Source organism: Plasmodium reichenowi, chromosome 7 (assembly GCF_001601855.1).
Source record: "Plasmodium reichenowi strain SY57 chromosome 7, whole genome shotgun sequence".
In the NCBI taxonomy this organism is placed as follows: Eukaryota; Apicomplexa; class Aconoidasida; order Haemosporida; family Plasmodiidae; genus Plasmodium; species Plasmodium reichenowi.
In genome coordinates, this window is record NC_033652.1 from 66,751 (window position 1) to 91,865 (window position 25,115).

A 25,115-nucleotide genomic window follows, 5' to 3' on the forward strand; every position below is an offset into this window, starting at 1 on the left:
GTCCTCTTCTGCTTCTTCATATATAAAGAGATAAAAATATTCCTTATGATATACATTCAAAAAGATATAATATAAGCCCCTAATCAAGTTTCTTATAATTTGTATTAAGTCATCATATATATTCATATGGCTAGTTTTCCTGATATTTTCGTTTTTATTATTTTTTTCCTCTTCATTTTTTTTAATAAATAAAAAGCATCTTATTTTAAATGAATATAATTTATGAAACACACTATACCAATAATTCCATATCTCATAGGTATGCATATTATTATTATTATTATTATTATTATTTAATATATTTTTTTTTTTTTTTCCTAGTGTTATTATATTATACGCATTCGTTAAAATGAATTCTTTCAATATTTTCTTTTCATTATCTAATAAAATATTCTTATGAAATATATCACAATAATCTATTCCTGGATAAAATATATTAGATACAACATTTTTTATAAATAAACTTATGCAAAATAATATTTCTGACGTTTTATTGTAACTTTCTTTAAAACTATAACCTATCATATATTTCTTCTTAATCAAATTTTCTAAATAATCATACATTTTATTCTTTATTTTATTAATATGAACACTATTATGAGCAAGTAACATCTTTTCATTTCTTTTATGTATATCACATATATTACTTTCTTTTTCTATCTTCTCATTATATTCCTCATCCATATAAATATCTACATTTTTAACATCTCTAATTTCATCATTTTTGCTTGTTCTTATACTACTTTCTTTTTTATGTACACATAAATCATTTTCTTCAATATATTTCATATCATACATAATACTATACATGCTCTTATTATATAATTCGTTTGGATACTTCTCATTTTTTATATAGGACCATACCTTTTCTTTTATCATCTTTTTATATAATAGCTCATGCTCATTGGACAAATCATAATAATTCATAATGGGGAATACAAAAGAACTAGGATAATGAAAAGACATTACTTCTGAAAAAAGTTTTTGGTTCATAATTAAGTCTAACCATAAAAATATATTATCTTTTATAATTAATTTCATCATTAAATTATTCTTTATGTAAAAATCTATAACATTCATTTTTTTTTCTACATTACATGGAATTATATTATTATCTACATTCTTTCTTTTATTATTATTATTATTATGATTATCCTTATTTTCCATATAAAGGACATTTTCCTCATCTATACTTTCTACACACATACCTATCATATTTATGACATTGCTGGAATATATAAGTAATATTAAAAACCTCTTTAACAAGTTATGATTTATATAATTATTAAAAAATATGGATATATATATTTGAAAAACATCATTTCGATTTAATATATGGTAAATGTTTTTTATGGTACATCTATAATTATATTTTATAAGATATAATTTTTCTTTATATTCATCCTTCTTTTCAAATGAATAACTCTTATCATTATTATAATCATTATTATTATTATCATATTTGTCCTTATTTTTGTATCTGTAGTTATCCTCCCGGTCATCATCAAAAGTATCGAGCATCATCCTATTAGTAAAGTTGGTCGTAGCATAATAACTTCTATCTATGGTGTTATTCAACTTTTTTTCTTTTACATTATAATTATTATAATTATCATAGTTATTATTATCATAGTTATTATTATCATAATTATTATTATTATTATTATAATTATTATAATTATCATAGTTATTATTATCATAATTATCATCATTATTATTATTATCTTCATTATTATTATCATTATTATTATTATTATTATCTTCATCATTATTATCATTATTATTATCATTTTTACCGCCCCCTTCCTCATAACCTATGCTATTGTAACACGTCGAATGCAAACCCTGATTTGACATAATAAAAAAGTTCATGATGTCCAAAGAATCAAAATTATTATTAAACAAACTATTTAAATAATAATACGAAAAATAAATAGAAGAAAAAGTCTTACTCCTAATTAAATTCTTCAATGTATTCACTATATTTTGTTTTTTATATACCTCATTTAAGAAAAAAAAACAATATGATGATACACTTGGATTTATATAATATGTTAACGGATCTACTGAATATTTTAATTTCTTCATAAAAAAATATAAATAAAATAGTTCTTTAAAAGGTATTATTAATTTCCTTTTTTTCATTACACTTTTTTTAGATTCATATAAATTATTCAACACATCTCTTCCATCAACATTCACATAATAATTATCATCTTTATCATCTGTATACATACCACTTTTCTTTTTGAAGGATAATAACTTTTTTCTTATTTTATAAAGAAAAAATGAATTTTCAATCAATTGAAAAAATATAGATAATCCTTTCAAACTTATAGTCCTAACTATTAAATCATTACTACTTAAGCAAAATATTAATAACTTCAATCCGTTCATTGAAAATATTTTTATCCATCTCCCAAAAAAATCGACATCACTCAAAAAATATATATCTAACAATTTTTTATACCTTTTTGTAAAATGATTTTCCTTTAATTTCTTTCCATATAATAATTCGTCTTCATCGATTAAGCAATAAGTATTTATTTTGTTCAAATTCAAATTGGGTCTTTTATTTTTCCTATTCATATTCTTACTTTCCCCATTGACTTCAACATCAAAATTGTTATTATCATCAATATTGTTATTATCATCAATATTGTTATTGTCATCAAAATTGTTATTGTCATCAAAATTGTTATTGTCATCAAAATTGTTATTGTCATCAAAATTGTGGTTATCATCATCTGCGTGATTATGCACATTTCTTGATTCTCGTATATCATCATTATTAAATTCTTCATCATCAATAAAGGTTTTACAATTTTTATATATATTATATTCATAAGGACTATGTAAAAACAAATTTGTACGTATTGTCTTTCCGTAATATATCATATTCTTTATATTTGTCTTTTCTTCCTTATCATATAAATTCATTATCCTTTCTGTATCACCAATTTTATGTATCTCCCTAAATTTTATACAAAACTTACAGTTCCTATCATAGTTTTGATTTTTTTTTAAATGATGAAAGTGTTCTTTCTCTTCATCATATGAAATTATTTTTTTACTATTATCTAAATATACATTAACATTTCTATTATCATAGCCCTTGCTTGTATCTAATCGATTTTTTCTTTTTTTATTCTCCTCATAAGAATGATCCATGTAATAATCATCATGATTTATATAATTTCTCTCCATACCATTCATCCCATTCTCTTTTTCATTCTCATTGTTGTCATAATCTATATAAAAATGTATATCAGGATATTTCTTAATATAATTTTTTATCTTTCGATTAATTTCTTGCATCCTCAACAAATCAAAATTTAAAAATATCTCCTCTTTTTGATACGTATATAATAACCTAAAGTGATAAAAAAATACCCTAATCTTTTCTGACATCAATATAAACACAAAAAATAATTTACTTACCAATACACACAATAAAAAGAAATAATCATATATATTTTTATTTAATTTATTCTTATACGCTAAATTAAAAACCTCTTTTCTTATAAAATTATTCTGATTTAATATACTGTATACATATTTACCACTACTTTTTAAATATACTCTACTACTTCTTCTATATATTCCAATATCTTTTCTGATGTTATTATATTCATATTTTTCTTCATTTTCTACTGAGCTAGCCATTTTTGAGTTTTCAAAATATTGGTTTTCACCTGACTTGTTCATATTATTTTTATAATTATTATTGAAAAAATTATTTCCATCTTCACAATAATTAAAATCTTTTAAATCATTAATATTATTCTTATTATTATTATTATTATTATTATTAATATTATTCTTATTATTATTATTATTATTATTATTATTATTATCATTATTATCATTATCGTTATTTATTGTTTCATCATTGTTTCGTAACATATAATATATATTTTCATTAAAATTAAAATAGAGACATGTTTTGTTTACCATACTTGTGTTCATATTTAGCCAATTATAATTATTATCATAATTTACATTAAATTCTTTAAATTTTAATACTTCATCTATTAATTTGTTATCTAATATATTGTTCAAAGAAATAAAATTTAGATAATTACATAGGTCCACAAAAAATATGTTTCTTATATATATATTTATATTGGTCATAGTGTAACTATAAATTCTTTTTAATGCATTAAAAATGTTAATATTTAAACCTTTTAAATAAATTTCTTGTTTTACATATTTATCTTTACATAAATTGTACCATTCACTATAAAATATTTTTATCATTTTTAATAAAAAAATTACCAATTTTTCATTTTTCTTTTTGTCTTCATTTTCCATCTTTTCATATTCTTCCAATATAGATACAATAAATTCTTCGATCAAAACATTTTTGAAAAATATTTCAATCATACATAAAACATCTAACTCTTTTAATTTCATAAATTTATATATTAAAAAGTAAATGTAAAATAAAATATATCTTTTTTTCTTTTTATAAATAATATGACCTTCTTTATTTTCTTCTTTTTCCATATTCAAATCATGATCTATGAACATATAAATATATTTTTTCATCACATATTCATAATAAAAATTACCTTTTTTAATTTCGTTCTTGTTTAAAAATGAAATAAATAATAATATACTCTTCCAATGTAGATATATATTCTTTTCTATTTTCTTCATACCAACTGTTTTGTTTACATCTTCACCATCCACATAATTATTATTATCATTGTCATTCTCTATCTTTTTGTTCACCAAATTTAATAATAATAATAATAACATGTGATAATCATTCCTTCTTTTGGACATATACTTTATAATGTATTCATTTTGTTTTATCTTGTTCGAATCTGCAACATAATTATTTACATCTATATTACATCCTCTCATCATATTTAAGTTCTTATACCCTTCTTCATCAGCATCACTATTACTACACATAATATTATTATTATTATTATTATTATTATGATTATTATTATTATTTGTTAGAATTTTCAAATTCGGTTTCATATCCATTTCTACATTTTGTATATGCTCATATTCATTTATTTTCTCGTCACTTACATTATCAACCATTTCTTCATATCGTAAAAAACATTTAAACAATTTTTTAAATAAAAAAAGAGTTATATTTTCGTATGATTTAAAAATATATTCATCATTCGGACACCTATTTAAGTTATTATTCTCCTCAACATTTTCTTGACAATTGTTGAATCTTTGGTATTTATTATATTTAAATATATAACCATAAAAATAAAAAAAAAGAACCTTACATATTCTCCTTATAAACGATATATCCTCATATTTTTTCAACATGCTCTTTCTTTTTTCTTTGCTTTCATTTAACATATCACCAACATAAAACAAAATGGACAAAGCAATAAATAAACATATTTTATTTTTAAAATGGATTGTTACTAATAATAAGAAACTTAATTTGTTTTTTTGTCGACCATTTTTATATGCACATATAATATTATCTAAACATTTTTCAGCAAACGATTTATGGAATACTTCCTTTTTTAAATAATATATTTCTTCATATTCTATATTGTTTAATAACAACCATAAGGTGTCATATTCTTTAAATATGGGTACATAATTTACTTCATTTTCTATAGCACTAATTTTTTTATTTCTTATTAAATATAATAAAAATAAAATAACAAAATAATTGTCCTTATTTATATTCTCCTTTTCATTATTCAAAAATTTAATATCCACCGTATTTAAAAAATTATACATAAAAAAGACATACATATCATTTTCAATATCTTCATGTTCTAATAAATATATATAATCATCTTTAATTCTTTTTGTAAAAACAAATATATCATTATTCTTATCACTTAACCTTTCCATAATTATCTTTTTTATTATATCCTTATTCATAATATAATTATTATTATAACATTTTCTAATATATAACCTACATAATTTATTTAATAATATTTTCATTTTATCATTTATATTTCTTTTATCTATAATTAGGTTAATTAACACAGGTATATTATTATTACTACTACGAAGAAGATGCTCTTCTCTTTTGTGATCATCATATATGTATTCTTTCTTTCTGTTTTTTCTTTTTAATTTTTCATTTCTCATCTTGAATATATAATATAAAACCAATTGTTCAAAAATAATTTTCTCATTCTTTTGTAAAACATAACTATTACCTTCTTCGCACATTAAAAAAGTGCACTTCCCATCACAAAAAAAACATGTACAATCAAAAGTACCATCCTTATCATCAATAATAATGTTTACGTCTGTTTCATTCTTTAATAAATGATTAGACTGATTCAAGTAAGAGCTGATAAAGTTTTCATCTTCATTTAACTTTTTCAATATACACAATGTTATATAACATACTTTTTTTTTAAACACCTCGACCCCCTCATGTTCTACAATATCATGTAATACAATCCCCATAATTATATTTATCATCAAATTTCGTAATAACAATTTAGTTTTTTTCTTTTTTTGTACTATACGAAAAAATGTATTCATATTTTTGTTTAAGAAGGATAAATATAAATATAAGAACTCTTCAAACACATCTGTATAAGTTTCATATTTATGTATAAAATATTTTAACAATATAAAAAACCACCTGTTCTTTAAAATATTTAATGATAATAAAAAAACATTTTTTTCCAAACGTCTATTTTTTAATACAAACATATGATTAAAATAATAATAATCTTCCTCATCTTTTTTATAATATTGAAACGGGATTTCTTTTTTTATATTATAATAATTGTTGCTTACATTTTTTGAATATATATAAAATTTTAAAACATAATTAATTTTACTTATTATATACATAAATACATTAATATTAATGTTTATATTTTCTTCATCCCTTTTATTTCGTACACTTTGTATATATGTATATAGAATAAAAAAATAATTTAATAAAACCGACGAAATGTTACACATATGATGATATATTAAATCGGAATTCCAACATATAACATTTTGATTTAAAACAAATTCATTATCATTTTTAATTATATAAGCATGCAATATATTCTTACAATTCGTTAACATATGTATAATTCCATATTCATTTTGAACTTTATATTCTTTTGCGTTTTTATCATAACTATTATAATCACCTTTTAAAAAAAAAAAATTTAAACAAAATGGTTCTAATGTATTGGTATATATTTCTTCTATATCCATTTTATATTTAGAACTCTCATCTGTTAGTTTCACTTTCATTTTTTTTTTTTTGTTTAAATTTCTTATTTGTTTTAAAAATAATTTTATACTTTTTTGAAACAATATAAAATTATTAAAATATACATCTATCATTTGGTTGCCTTCTTCATGTGTAATAATATGTATATTTTTGTTTGGGCTATCTTTATTATTATCCTCCTCACTCGATTTTACAAAAGAAACTTCTTTCTTTTTTGTAAACATGTAGAACAATTCTTCTAGGCTTTTTTTTTTTTTTAATTTATGTTTTATGTTCATATATATATACGGATTATATAACAAAACATATTTGATATAATTTAAGTAGTATGAATAAATATATAAAACATCATTGATTTGGTAAGACCACGTATCACTCCTATCATCATTATGAGGAATATTAATATGCTTATCCTGGCTGTCATTTTTAATATTATTATTATTATTATTATTATTATTATTATTATTATTATATATATTTTTTTTTTTGGTGGTATCAAATTTCCTCTTTTTATGTTGTGTGTCTTCTTTTTCATCTTTAATCACTTTTAATATGGGAACCCCACTTAAAAAACCATCATAATTATATGTACAGAAAAAACAAATAATCATCTTAAAAAAGAAAGAACCATCTTGATGATATAACATTTTTGAATATTGATTTGGTTCTTTTTTCATATGTTTTAATTTTTTCCTCCATGAAACATTATTAAACATATCTACATATTTCAACTTGGTTTTATACAAATTAAAGAATCTACAAAATAAGGACAATACAAAAACAAAATGTCTCAAATTATTTATATTTCTTAAAAGATAAAAAAATAATATTATTTCATCTAATGATGTCGAATCAAAAAAATCTGTTTTACTTAAAAATCTATATATTAATATTTCCATACACTTATAATATTTTTCATTATCCAAAAAACGTTTCATATTTTTTTCGTTATCTTTTATTTCCTTATCTATAATTATATTTCTTTTATAATATATAAAAACATAAAAGAGATTATCCAAAATATTAAAATTTTCAACCGTAACATAATATTTGTCTATAAAATTATTCAAAAATATTTTATAAACATTTTCATTTATATTATAAAATATCTTAAAGTTATGAAGCTGGATAATTTTCTTTTTATTGTATAATTCATATAATATTTTCTTTTTTAGTTCACATTCTTTAAATAAATTAATAAAATTTCTTACAACAATGAAATGTAAAATAAATATATTATCCTTATCAACTATTATGTCATTTAAAAAAAAATGTAAACTATTAACAATCTCTTTTTCTTCTTTATTCTTTTCTACACTATAATTTATAATATCATCGTTCATATTTATATTTAATATGTAATCATCATCATCATCATCATCAAAATTGTTATTATTATTATTATTATTATTATTTCTATTACTTTGATCATTCTTTTGTACGACATTTTTATTATTCATATTATTCCTCATCACCTTGTTACTTATCCCCTTCAAGTTATTATACTCATATTCACCTCTTTTACTATTTATGCACATATCATTCATATTATCCTTAGATATATACATATTTACATAAGATATTTCAAAAATATAATACTTATATATTATATCATAAAACTTATTCGTTATATCCAATTTTATACTCTTCAATAATATCTTTTTATTAATACCTTCTGGAATCGGTATAAAAATATCTACCGACAGTATAAATCTACATATACATTTAAATACTTCTAATATATAATAAACATATGAAATAATAAAATAATTACATAAATTGTTTTTATCTGCCTTCGTTATTTTTTTTAACAAAAAATCGGTTATATTGAAAGGTATAAAAAAATATATGACATCATTCAATTTATTCAAATAATTCAATTCAAGTTCTGAAATATCAACATTGTGATAATAATTAAAATTACACAAATTATTTATATTTATATTTATATTATTACCATTGCTGTTGTTACTATATTTTAGGGTGTTCTTTAAAATATTCTCATCATAAATTAATTCCTTATTATAGTCAGCACGCTTTTCTCTCATCTTGTACATTTCTAATAGCATTTTATAATAAATCAACTCTTTTATTATATCTAAAAATTTAGTGTTTCTCATTGTCTCCACATTTATCTTTTTATAAATATATTTATATTCTAAGAAAATCCTATCTTTATCACAATATATATCACACATTTCACTACGAATCATCGTATCGTACGCACTTTGTATCATCTTATTGTTGTTTATACATATATCTGACAAAGCATCACTCTTGTGTACCTTACAACGTTTATTTAAATTTTTATACTCATCCTGTACAGAATTCTCGTCACAACAATTATGTACAATCTCATCAATATGTTCGTTAAAATTAAATTTTCTTTTTTTTTTTTCACTTTCAATTTTTTTACTACATCCTAAATTATACATATGTTCTGTCACCTCATTATTTAACACAAAATGTTCACCTTCATATAAAGAAAAATCAGACCAACCTACATTATCACCTACCCATTCTGCACATTTTTTTTTAGTTTCCCGTTGCTTCTTTTTATTATCATCTATTTTATTCTCTCTACATATGAAAAATATTTTATTAAGTTCGACATATAATTTTAAGAACAAAAATATATATAATGTTTTGTCATAACTAAATACTAGCTTTTTATTATTCATATAATACAAACTAATAAGATGTTGATATGTTCCTATTGTTTTAATAATAACAAAATGATTAATAAAATATTTAATATTTAGATCTGTCAAAAAATTAAAAAAATTTTCATTTAATTTATGAGTTAATGATTTTCCTACAATAGATTTATTCATATTATACAAATTGTTAATATTTTTTATATCCTTAAAATTGTTATCCTTTTTATATCTATAACTATTACTATTACTATTATTATTATTATTATTATCATTATTATTATTACTAATATCGTCCATATAACTATTTAATAAAAATTGTTTTTTTTCATTCAGACATATATCTATATAAACCTGAAGAATATAAAACAAAAGGGACACATAATATATATCTCCTTTATTCACTTTTAATAATAATCCATATTTTGTTTGTATATATTTGTTATTTTCTTCCATTTGATCGATATTATTTAATATATCTTCATAACTATTTACAGCATTATATAATAAAGACCTCTCTGTATTTTTATTTTTTATTATAAAGTAGTAATTTTTTTTTTTTTTTTTTTTCTTATTTGGGGAGGGAGGGGATTTTTCATTTTTCAATTTATTCATATTTTTATTCTCTCCAATGGAACATTTGAAAAGAATTATATGTTTATAATTAAATACACCGTTTTGGTATATGGAATAAAATGTATTTCTTTGTAATAACAATAAATTATTCATAAGGAAAAGAAAATGTGTGTCTACATTTTTTTGTACGTTATTTAAAAATACACTTAACAATTTTATGAACAATAGGAAAAGATTCATATATTTATAATTCTCACTTTTTTTTAATATTTCATATAAACATAATAAAATATAATATTTACAACACTCACTTGTATTAATAAAAATGTCATATAATTCATCACATATTGGATTAAAATGTTTATATAAGTCGTCATTCTTTGAGCTAAAAATATAACGGTAAATGGAGTATATCAAAATGGATCCTCTTACAATCTCAAAATAATTACCATTATCATTATTATTATTATTATTATTATTATTGTTGTTGTTGTTATTATTTCCTTTATTTAATATGCATTTTTTAATATCCATTTTATTATTTATCATATCATTACTTTTATTTTTCTCCTCATTTATAGCCTTTTCCCTATGCACCTTGAACTTTCCATTTTTTTTTAATAACATAAACTCGCTTACCAAACCATAATGCCTCGCCATATTTTTACCTTTCTCTACAAAATTATTTTTTAAATTGTTAGTTCTGTTCTGAAGAACTAAAAATTTATATAAATAAATTAATTCTTCTTCATATGTATTTCTTATAAAAATTAATTTCTCGTTATTTTCATTATTTTCATCATTTTCTTTATTTTCATCATTTTCTTCCTTCTTGTTCTTTTTCCCTTGGATGAAAAATTCGTCCTGAACATTCTCATTCAATTTATTTTTCCTGAACAAGTCAGAAATATTTTCAACATTTTTTTTTAACTTAATTAAATTTACTAATAATGACGTCGAAGAAAAAAAACCAAAACGAAACCTTTCATGATATAATAAGAAATAAAAAATTGTGCTTAATATATACACTCGATTATGATGAAAATTATTTAAAATTATTATTTCAAGAAAATGAACATTATCATAAAAAAAATTCCCTAAATTCAAAAAGGATGTGTTCTTTTTAAAGTTCTCTTCTTTTTCTTTTATTTGAACTTCATTTTTATTTTCTTCATTATCAATATAAAAACAATAATCTTTAAATTTATGATATAACACCCAACTTAATGTATAAAATATAATTTCTATAAAATCTAAATTAATGTAATAACCAAATTTGTATGATTTCGTCTTTTCTACATTTAAAGATAAACAATATATTACTATATCCAAATAATTATTCTCTATTATAATATCCACATCATATATATTCTTTTCAATATTATATGTGTTCTTAAAATCATTCTTTTTAATTAATCTAAATAATCTCTTTATACCACGTTGTATTTTCTTCTCATTCTTACTATTTAATAAAATGCATACCTCTTTCAATTTATTCCCATCCATACTTTTTAAAAATGTTTTATATAATAAAAGGATATTCTGATTGTTCCTTTTTTAAAAAAAAACATACAAACATATATATAAATACAATATATTCTGATATTTTTATAATAAAACTCACATATTTCGATAATTAGCACATAATATAAATAAATAAATAAATAAATAAATAAATAAATAAATAAATAAATAAATAAATAAATTATATATATATATAAATATATATTTTATTTATTTATTTATTGATTCCTTAAATATAACATTTTATATAAACATGAATTAATTAATAATTAATAAAGATTATATACTTCTTTTAAAAATTAAAATAAAATATATATATATATATTTATTTATTTATTTATTTACAACACCTTAAAAATATACAAATGTAATATTATAGAAAAAAAAATAATATATTTTATATAATTTTATAAAATGATGTTTTTTTTTTATTTTTTAAATTAAATTATATATATATATATATATATATAAACTTATATATTGTTCTTATATAATAAAAGAAACATATTTAAATAAAAGTAGGAACATAAAATATATATTGATATTGTATTTTTTCAAATATTAAATTATTTATTCATAAAAATATGTTTTATAAAAAGTAATGAAAAGGAATCATATACATAAATATATATTATATACATAAATATATATTATATATATATATATATATATATGTTAAGGAATATAAAAAGAGGTTATTTCATTATATATATGTATAATATATAATATATATATATATATATATTATATATAAGAAATATTAAATATTTATAAAAATAATTGACTGCAATATAGCTCCAACAACATATAAAAAAATAAAATAAAATAATAATTAATAATCTAATAATAATATTAATTATAAATATAAATATTATAATAGAAATCTATCTATTTTTTTATATTATTAACATTTTAAAAAAATAAGAAAAAATTTCAAAGGCCGAAAAGTTTTTTTTAAGTATAATAAAATATATATGTAAAGAAAATTAACAAAATCGATAAAAAAAAAAAAAAAAAAAAAAAACAATACAACATATAATACATATATATATTATATATATATATAATATATTATGTGCAGCTTTAATTTTTGTGCTTATACTTTTGTTGGTAATGTTCGTATAAAACATTTATAACCTTGTGGATAACAAAATATTTATCATCAGGAATGAAAAAGATAGAATTATTGACGACATAATTTTTTGAAAACATTAAGAAAAACAATGTGAAATTTTTAAAAAGTGATTGTAATAAATAAAATTGATCATATATCTCATGATAACATGAACAATTTTTATGAAGAATAAATTTCTTGGTGATATTTTTTATTTTTTTATTTGAGAAAATCTTATTTTTCATATTTTTGTCCATAAAACATATATTCGCTATATACAATTCATAATTGTTTAGACAATAATTTCTATTATTTAAATAATTTATTATATTATAATCATATAATAAAAGTTTTCTTTTCTTCTTTTGCTTAGTACGGAAAATATTCTCTTCAACATTTATATTATTATCATGCCTAGAAGAATCTGAACTATCTGTTGAAAAATATAAAGATGATGTATTCAAATTATTTATTTTTAGATTATCATTTTTAAGGTCTTTATTATTTATATTAGTGTCTGGATAATTCTCAGTACCCTTGTTCTTTTCCTCGACATTTTTCTTATCACCATCATAATTATTATTATTATTATTTTTATTATTATTATTATTATTATTATTATTATTATTATTATTATTATTATTCGTAGTAGTATTATTTTTCTTTTTTACTGTTTGTTTTTGAAATAACTGCTTATAATTATTAACTATTATATTTTTATTTAAATTCAGAGTGAAGAAGGTAAATATATCCTTCATAAATAAAGGAACACTAAGGTATTTAGAGAATGTCTCATGTTCAAATGATACAGAATAATTTTCTGTATTATTTTTATTAAAAAAACTATTATTTAAATAGGAGTTATTTATTATATCAGGATTATCCACATATCGTATTACATTTCTGTTATTTATACACATATCAAAATTTTTTATAAATAAATTATTTCTTTTATAATTTACATGAAAACATGAAACTATCTTATTATACTTTCGACATAGAAAACCTCTTTTCTCATTCCTTTTTATCAAAAAATATATTCCTAATTTTTTTAAAAAAAAGTTATCTGTACTACTTAAAAATTTCTCTTTTAACAAATTTGATTCTTTATATAATTTGTTTTTGTATCTTTGAAATGAATTCCTCATTTTTGTTCTTACAAATTCTTCATCTATAATAAAATTTTTTTTTTCATAATTATAAATATCTTCATACATATATGTATCAACACCTTTATATGATGATTTGTTTTGTTCCTTAAACATAAAAATGTAATTTTGCTCTTTTCTCTTTTTTTCTTTTTTTTTTTTTTCCTTATCATATGTCATTACATTATAATTATCATCATTATTGTCATCATTATTGTCATCATTATTGTCATCATTATTATCATCATTATTGTCATCATTATTGTCACCATCATTATCATCATCACCATCACCATCATCATCACCATCACCATCATCATCACCATCACCATCATCATCACCATCATCATCACCATCACCATCATCATCACCATCACCATCATCATCACCATCACCAACACCATCACCAACACCATTCATGTTCACATAGTTAATCATATTATCTATCATATCATTCATGCCCTCTATACCATAAAGAACATTCTTCAAAAAAAAAGATGTATTCATACTTCTCAAGGAAAATAAAATAAAAGAAGTAATTAAAATATATAAATATTCCTTATTTATATCATTCATATTATACATACATAACAAGCTATCCAATATCTTATATTTATCATAAAATAAACTAAATATATATGATAAACATACACACTCTCTTATCATAAAAATATTTCTCATATATTCTCTCATTTTTTTATAGTCAAATCTTATTGTTAATAATTTATGTTGCTCTTCATTTTTTTTTTTTTCACAAACCTCATAAAAATCTTTTAACCCTTCCATAAAATTAAATTTATAATCGCTTATATAAAATAATATTTTATTTCTTATAAAATTTAATTTTTTAAAGGATTCTTTTAAATTTAATATAACATAACCTTGAATTAATGCAGGCAAGTTTTTCAACATTTCATATATATTCATTTTTTCATCAAACTTTTCTATTATAATTATTTTAAAAATAAACAACAAATAATCAGCTATACACATCAATATATGTAAAGGAAAATCAACATAACGTATTTTGTAATTACTAGAAACAGCAGAATTTCCTTTTTTCTCTTTTATATTATTATTATTATTATACAAAGGGTTGTTACATTTATCTTTATACATATCATCATCTACCACCTGTTCATCATTTAATAAATCGTCATTTGTATAATGATTATAATAATGTTCTTTATATATACTTAAAATGGCTTCATTGAATATGGTAATAAACGCATATTTTATATATTCATATAAATCATAGAAATTTTCTTCATCATCATTTTTCATATGATTATCTACACCACCCTTAGAACATCCAACTTCATTCATCATAATATTATTATCAGCACGTTTGTTATGAATCACACTGTTATTATTACAAATATTGTTTGTTATGTTTAATTTTTTTTTCTTTGCTGATGTCTTTCCTACCTTTACAATTTTGTATATTCTTTTTAATAATATCTTCAATATAGATATAGCATATATCCACAAAGAACTATTTACATGGAAAGGACCTAAACTTTTCATTATGTTTAGAAATAAGAATTTTATTTCTTCTTTTTTAATTTTCTTCATATTACATATACATTTTATGTACATATATTTTTCGTATGTACTAAAGGTATAAAAATAATTACTAAAATTACAAAAAATATTACTATAAGAATTATTATGATGTGAGTAAAGTGAAAAATATTCAAATATTATAACTCGACATTCATATAATATTTGAATATTTTTAATATATTCTTTATATATCTTATAATATTTTCTTAATTTGTTACTTGTATCATCTCTCATTTCTAATAATATAACATCGAATATTATATAGTACAATCGTATTAATTTCATAATATATGAGTATATGTTCATAATATTATTTTTTATGTTGACATCGAATTTTATAAAATTGATTAATTTCATGCTTTTCAAAAAATTTCTTAGATAAATAAATAAATCATCACTAAAAAAGTTCATATAGGATAAACCACAAAAGGCTTTACAATAATTAGTACTATTAAAATTGTTGTTATAATTATCAAAATTGTTGTTATAATTATCAATATTGTTGTTATAATTATCAATATTGTTGTTATAATTATCAATATTGTTGTTATAATTATCAATATTGTTGTTATAATTATCAATATTGTTGTTATAATTATCAAAATTGTTTTTATTATCATCATCATTATTATGTTCGTCCATCGTATTTTTTCTTACAAATAACTTATCTCTTATATCGTCACATTCAACTCTCCCATACATCATGTACTCATCAATATCCAACACCCCGCATGTCTTCAAAAATCTCTTTAAATAATTCTCCACGTTTAATATATAACTAAAAAGTAAATACATCATTTTAGATTTATCTAAATTTTCTATATTAATTTGTAAATCATTAAAAGTATTATAATATTTATAACAAAAAATAAAAACAAACACCAGGATAATATTATGATCATTCATTATAATATCATTATTTATTTTATAATTATTTTCACTATAAAAAAATAATTTCTCATCATCATAATCATCATCATTACATATATTTATGTTTCCATAATTTTTCTTCCCATTTTTTATACCATCATACTTTTTATCATTTCCACTATCTACATCTTCATCAGCTAATATAATATTATTTTTATTTGCTTGTCGTTTTATTTCAAAATCGTTTTTTATAAATTTATTTATAAACAATATTATCATGTTACAATATTCATTTCTATTAAAATAATCTCCACATATATTTTTACATATATTTTTTTTTATACCTATTATATTCAAATAAGAAAGTATACTAATATTTTTATCTCCTGACTCTTGAAAATATTTGACAATCAACTTTTTAACGCATGTACTCAACCGTTGTATTCTCACCTTCACACAAATATTACTACTACTACTATCATCATTATCACCATATTTTTCATTATATGTATCGTTATATTTATATTTATTTCTTGAGCTATCATCTATTATATACTTCTCCTCATAAACAAAACAATCATAATTTTTTTTATAATAATATGCTAAAAATTCATAAATACAACACAATCCATATATTATATACTTCGAATCATACAAAATATTATTATCCTTTATATTGTTCACAATTATTTCTACCATATTCAATAAATCATTTATATTCAATAATTTCCTTATATACAAATATATCATCATGTTTGTTATACATACAACTATATCATTCACACCTTTTGTCAAATCATTTCTTATAATCGCATATATCTTTATTAACAAATCATCAAATTTATGGTTATTATTATTATAATGCTTGTATATATAAAAAGTAAGATTATTTAAGGATATATAAAAATAAAAATTATCTTCATCATCAACCTTTTTTGTATTACAAGAGACTTCACCTTCTTGTACAAAAAAAATTTCACTTTTTTTATTCACACAATTGGACATAGATTCTATATTTTCTAAATCTACTTTATTATTATTTTGTTCCTTACATTTAAATATACACATTAAATGCTCGAAATGCATAACCAAAATGTTCACAATATCACGGTCTAGCATATCTGTATAATAAAGACATGAACATAAACAATACAAAAGCACGTTCTTTATATATCTCTCATCGATTTTGTTGTATAATTTTATTAAATAGGTATAAAAATTTGGAATAGAAGAAATGTTCACGTGCATATAATTTAAGCAAAGCAAAATAAGAACGATTTCGTTTGTATTAATCGATAATTTATTATTACAATCTTTTATATACGTATTAATAATATCATAAAAAAAGGATAACGTTTTATTAATATCATTATTATATTTACATAATATGCTTAATATTGGATAAAATACATAAATATTAAAATTTTCCTCTTTTAATCTTCTATTTATTTCTTCATATATTTTATTGAACACATTTTCATAACACACTTTTCTATTCTTTTTATTATTACAACTACTACTACTATTATTATTATTATTATTATTATATAACGATTTCGTTGTTTTATTCCTATTATCATCGTTTCTATGTATATTATTATATAAACTATTTCCTTCATACTCATCAAAGTTGTTACTACCACCCACATTTATATTATCATTATTTTTTTCTCTCTTATCATCACAAACATTTGTATTATCAGAGTAAGTACTGAATTTGTGATTTATATTTTCTACATGTACTATAAAAATCTCATTACTCATCATTTTCTTTTTCAACTTTTGAAAAAAACAATCAAGGATATAAAAAAATAAAGATATCAAATGAATGTTAAAAAAATACAAATTTTTAAATAACATTATTATTTCCTCAATATTCTGAAATTTTTCTGTAAATAATAATTTAAAGAAAAATTTGAAATTCGAATTTTTATCTTTTTTCATATTGGTATTAAAAAATTTATATAATACCCTAATCAAATAATTACTTTTTATTTCATGTTGATTTCGTAAATTATAAAAAGACATATTTTGTATTTCATTTTTTAAAACCATTTTTTGTAAATTTTCATATATATTATTAGGTATGTTATTATTTTTTAAAAATGATACAAATATATAAGATTTATCAAAATATAATTGAATTATTTCTTTTTTTTCATATACAGATAAATCATATATTTTATAATCCTTTTTTTTTTCATTTTTTATATCTATATCCTCCTCCAACGTATTACTATTATTATTATTATTATTATTTATTAAATTGGTTCTATTATCATCATTATTTATATATTCATTTTCTCCACAGGTCATACAATTATTATATACTGAATAAATAGATGATACAACATTTACTATTTCTTCTATAATATAATGATTATTTAATAATAATAATTTTGTAAAATCTTTAAATATATATTTTATTTTTGTATGATATAGTATATCATATTGTTCATTACATAATTTGTCCTCTTTATAAATTAAATTATTAATATAATATCTACTAAATATAATTATGGAACAAATAATATCCAAATTAAACATACAAAAATCATTCTCATATGTCTTTAAAAAGTTTTTTTTTAATAAATTATATATTATTTCAAATTCAACATATTTCTTCAAAGACAATATTAATAAAATATATATACATGTTTTTATAACACTATTTTGTATTTTATTATAAAAATTATTATATAAAATTTTCTTCTTATATTTTTTAAAATATAAATTTATTAATTTTACTATGATATTTATATATATTCCTACATTATAAAACCGACTTAATTTTAATAATATTAACACATTTTTTAAATCAAATAATATGTTCATATCTTCATATATATAATCCTCTGATTTGTCTTCTTTAATATCTCGCGATATTTCATTTATTTCTTTTCTTTTCTTCAAGCCTTTTTTCTCACTTTCTTTATTATCCTTTTCAAGATTTTCCACCAGCTCATTTTCTATGTACTTAAAATATTTGCTCATAATATTATCATTATAATCTAATAATTTATCATAACAATATAATAGATATAATTTGTTAAAGGCTAAAAAGGGAGTATCTTTTTTATGTCTATCTTTATTAAAACAACTGTTATTTGAATCATCATCATAATTATCATAATTATCATAATCATCACCATCATCATTTCCGCATGCTTTATCATTTCCACATGCTTTATCATTTCCACATGCTTTATCATGGGCACTTTTTTTATCCTGCTTATCGTTCAACAAAAAACAAAAACAATTATATATAATGGGAACATTATTATTACTACAACCAATTTTTGATATCACGTCCAGTATTAAACTTCTGAGGACACCATAATAACCCATATTCACAACTGCCTCCTTATTATTTTTATTATACGATGTACCATTATATTCGTCACTAATCTTTTTCAGCTTCAAGTCTTTATTATCAATATAATAATTTTCATAAGATATATTATACACATACAATAAGCATGGCAAAAATGGTAACAAGGCACAAGAATTTATTAAGCAATAATATGAAATAAATTTAAAAACAAAAAATAAATTATACTCAAATAAAGACAATAATAAGACATTAATATATATAAAATTACATCTTGATATATATTCATTTTTCATATTTTCAAAAGTGTTAACACATATATGGGTATGTATATTTAATAATATATTCATATGATATAGAACCTTCTTAATATTAATATATTCAAAATTATATTTATAATAATCACATAAAGAAAAAAAGCGAATCAAATATATTATATCAACATTGTTATATATTTCATATATATAAAATAATATATTATTAACACATAAAAAATTCAACAAATCATTCTCACAAAAATTATCCACATGCATAAGTAAATATTTTATTTCTTTTTTAATATTATCAAATATGTTTACCTCCTCATTAACACTATCTTCGTCATGAGAGTGACAAAATAAATTATAATAATCATTCCTTTCGTGTTTGATATAATGACTCTGATTATTATTATTATTGTAATTATTATTATTGTAATTATTATTATTATTATTATTATTATTATTATTGTAATTATTATTATTATTATTGTAATTATTATTATTATTATTATTATTATTATTATTTTTATTATTATCATTATCAATCACTTTTTTTATTTTACCACGGCTGATAAGCCCTTCCTTTTTTCTCAAAAATTTAAACAAGTTGTTATTATAATTCTTAAAGAATATCACCCATTTATCTTTCAATCGTTTGGCTAGCTTAATAATCTTGAAATTCGTCGTATCCTTTCTTAAACCCTCCTCTTTTTGAACATTATTATATTGTAAATTTATGGGCAAAATTAAAAATAATAAAACAGGTGATACATTAAATTCAAATATATTAAAATGTTCAACACGTTTGGAATATAACACTCTTACATCTTCATAATTATCATTATTATTATCATCATCATTATTAACAAATATTTGATTATTTTTATTCTCCCCAATTTTATTATTTTTTTTTGCCTGAACAAGCAAGGTACTTTCTTTGCACTCACTAATTTCATCTTTTCCATTTGCTAAATCCAAACTACTCCTGTTATAATAAATCTCTAATAATAAATCTAAACATTTTAAAATATGAAGGATTGTATTATTATTATCAACATGTACGTTGTAAAAAATTAATACAAATAAAAAAACCATTGTCTTTATAATATGATGTACATTAAGCATAAATACATATTTATATTTCTTCAATAAAAATAAAAAGTTTTTAAGAAGTTTATCTATACATCCGTTAACATGACTTATATCATATATTTTTAAAGAAATAACAAATAAAAATAAAATTATATTTTTTTTATTATTATCATCTTCATTTATGTAATCCAAAAAAATAAAATTATGATATTTGTTTTGTAACTTTTGTTGGTATCTTAATGAATTGTCGGTATTATTGAACGTCATTTTATGAGCATCACAACTATAAAGAACATTATTAAATGAACAACACATATTATTACTATTACTATTAATATTATTATTATTATTATTATTATTATTACTATTATTATTACTATTACTATTAATATTATTATTATTATTATTATTGTTGTTGTTGTTGTTATCTCCATCGTCCTCTACTTTTTCTAATAAATACATAAAATTTTCATCACCATCAATAGCTTTTTTATCCATCCCTATAATATTATTTATCATCTTATCATTATATAAAAAAATGCTGTTTAATAAAAAATCTATACATACCTCCAAATTATATATGTTGTATATATGTCTAAGATTTATAAATGAAAGTATAATTATATAATTATACAAATACTTGTTTGTACGAACAGCACTATTGTTTAAAAATATATTATATATAGTACTTATTTCATATTCATTAACATAAATAATAATTTCTTTAAATATTATTAATGTCTCTTTTGTTATTGCTTTCTTTTGTTCTATATTTTTCAATTTAATATTCTCCATATTTTTTAAAAAAATTGAAAAAATATTTTTCACAAAACACTTATTCATAATTATTATTTTTTTCAACAAATTTAAATAGAAGGCATGTTCATACTTAGTTTCGGTGTAATTGTTCATATTTTTATTTTCTTCAACAGTGTTTTTATCTTTTGAATATAAGAGATAACTTTTATGTATATTATTTTGAGAACAGGATAAATTATTATGATCACAATTATTATTATTATTATTATTATTATCATTGTCATTCTTGCTTTTGTTGTTGTTGTTGTTCTTATATATATCATCATTATTACATATATTTTCATAAAATAATTGAAATATTGTGTTGATTAAAATATTTATTAGGTCTTCATTACATATAATATGCTTTTTATAAATATCAGAATTGAAGACGTCACCTCCTCGATAAGTATTATCATAATTATTATTATTATTATTTTTCATATTATTTATTTTATCATTTTGACTGATGTCCTTATTTTGTTTCATCATAAAATCAGCATATATTTTATCTACCAAAAAATTTATATGTATAGATTTATTCAATACATGTTTACATATGTATTCAAATAATACTCTTTTACAATTTATACGGCTTTTATTATAACTACATAAATTTTGTTTCTTTAACTTGATATAATAACTATCCTCTTCATTTATATTTTCTACATTCTTATTTCTTATATAAACTTTAAATTGATCACAAATATCCGATTTTTTCTTTTTCTCAGTCAATGTAATATCTTTTCTTTTATTTAATTTATTGTAATCATATAAAAAATTACCATCATAAGAATAATTATTAACATCCAAAAATATATCTATCACTTTTATTATTACAGTCTTGTCTTCTCTACTTAAATTTTTTTCAAGAGAATTCAAATTTTCTAAAAGGATATTCTCATTTTCATGATATCTAATACTCTCAAGGATTTTATCAAACTTTTTTTCATTCTTCTCACTCATATTTACAGATCATAAGAAATGAATAAATAAAAAAAAAAAAAATATACATACATATATATATATATATATGTTAATAATGTATATCACATGAGAGGTNATATAAATATATTTTTCCTTATTAAAATGTGATCTATTGAAGAAATATGATTACCCTATTTTATAAGAAATAAAATATGAACATATATATATATATATATAAATATATATATATTTATGTATTTATATATTTTCAAAATAAAATGTTTACCTTGATATATAAAAAAAAAAAAAAAAAAAAAAAATACCCATTTATTTAATAAATAGCTAAAATATATATAATATATATATATATATATAAATGTATAAGGCTATTACAAGTTGTTATGTTTGATCGTATTTTTTTCAAAATAATATATGTTTATATATTTATAATTGTCATATATATTATACAAGCATATATTTATTATGATTAATATAAGAAAGAAGAAAAAGTACTAAAGGTATAAATGCGGCTTTCAAATTATTATCCTTAACCTGTATGAATTATTCTTTTCTTTTTATTTTAATTTATTTTTTGGGCGTTGGAATATTATTGAAAGAATTGAAAAATAAAAAAAAAATTATATAATATATAATATATATTATATATATATTTTTTATAGTGTTTTAATAGAACCCTTAAAACTTATTATATGATTATTTATATTATTATCACTTGGATATTTTCGTATAATAAAATAGAATTAGGAAAATAAAAAAATAAAAAAAAAAAATAAATAAATACACATTTATTTTATAACTATTGTGCGTATTATAGGTTATTAAATAATATTCTTTTTTTTTTTTTTTCAACTACTAATAAAGCAAAAAAAAAAAATTATGAAATTGTACATATATAAAAAATATATATTTATAATTGTATTCCTAATTTTCCTTAATATTATTTTACACACGTCCTAATAAGAGAAAAAAATTCACTTGAACATATACATCATGTGTATTATATATATATATATATATATATATTTATTTATTTATTTATTTATTTATTCATATTATCTTTTATATAATATTTTTATATTATCATTAAATAAATTAAAAAAAAAAAAAAAAAAAAAAAAAATTCTTTATATACATATATCATATATATAATATAATAATCATATATAAAGTATGCACGCATTGGCAAAATAAAAAAATAATATAAAGAAAAATAATATATATATATATAATATTTTTTTTTTTTTTTTTTCTTTTTATATATATACTTTTAAACCGTTATATTGTCAGATTATTACTGAAGGGCAAAAGTTTTAAAAAAAAAAAAAAAAAATACACACGTGAATGTATTGTTTATATGTTTTAAAAAATAATATTTTTTTAAGACAAAATAAAAAATATGTTTACTAAGTTATGACAATGAATTTATATGTATATTGAAATATTCCTTTTTTTTTATTTTTTTATTTTTATTTTTTTTTTTATTTTTTTTTTTATTTTGTTTGTATTATATTTATATTTTATTTTTCAATAAAATATAATTTGTCTTTTTTATGATAATTTTTTTTTTTTTCCCTTTTTGTTTATTATTTAAATTATAATCTTGTGATCCTTTGCGAACGTCAAGATAATGAAATATTTTTTTTACAATTCCAAAAAAGTAAATAATATATAAATAAATATTTATATATTTATTTATATTTATTTATATTTATATATGTTTGTATTATCCTTTTATTTGACACAATTTCGTTGTTATCATCTTTGTATAATTTTTTTTTATTTTTCATTATGTATAACCTTCTTTGTGTTGTTAATTTTGTGCAGAACAATAACTGTTTTCAAAAAAAAAAAAAGATAATAATAAAATGAATAAAGGATAAATATATTTAATTTTTTTTTTTTACACATACATACATATATAAATAAATAAATAAATAAATATATATATATATCACTATTTATTAATATATTTTGTCACATTTTTCGTGTTAATTTTTTTTTTTTTTTTTTTTTTTTTTTTTTTTTTTTAAAAA

At 19.1% G+C, this 25,115-nt stretch overlaps 2 protein-coding genes across 2 annotated transcripts in view; both read right to left on the reverse strand.

Annotated features, from left to right (window-relative positions):
• PRSY57_0702100 (putative membrane protein) overlaps positions 1-11,937 on the reverse strand; it is a gene marked incomplete at both ends in the record, with an annotated part of 12,469 nt that extends 532 nt beyond the window's left edge. The window contains one exon of the mRNA XM_012906686.2: positions 1-11,937. Within this exon, the coding sequence (XP_012762140.2) occupies positions 1-11,937 (11,937 nt within the window).
• A 1,101-nt stretch (positions 11,938-13,038) lies between these two features.
• PRSY57_0702200 (putative membrane protein) lies at positions 13,039-23,100 on the reverse strand (the record flags this gene model as incomplete). Its single annotated transcript, XM_012906687.2, has 1 exon — positions 13,039-23,100. The coding sequence occupies one exon, from the start codon at positions 23,098-23,100 to the stop codon at positions 13,039-13,041; it is 10,062 nt and encodes a 3,353-aa protein (XP_012762141.2).
• Between the last annotated feature and the right edge of the window lie 2,015 nt (positions 23,101-25,115).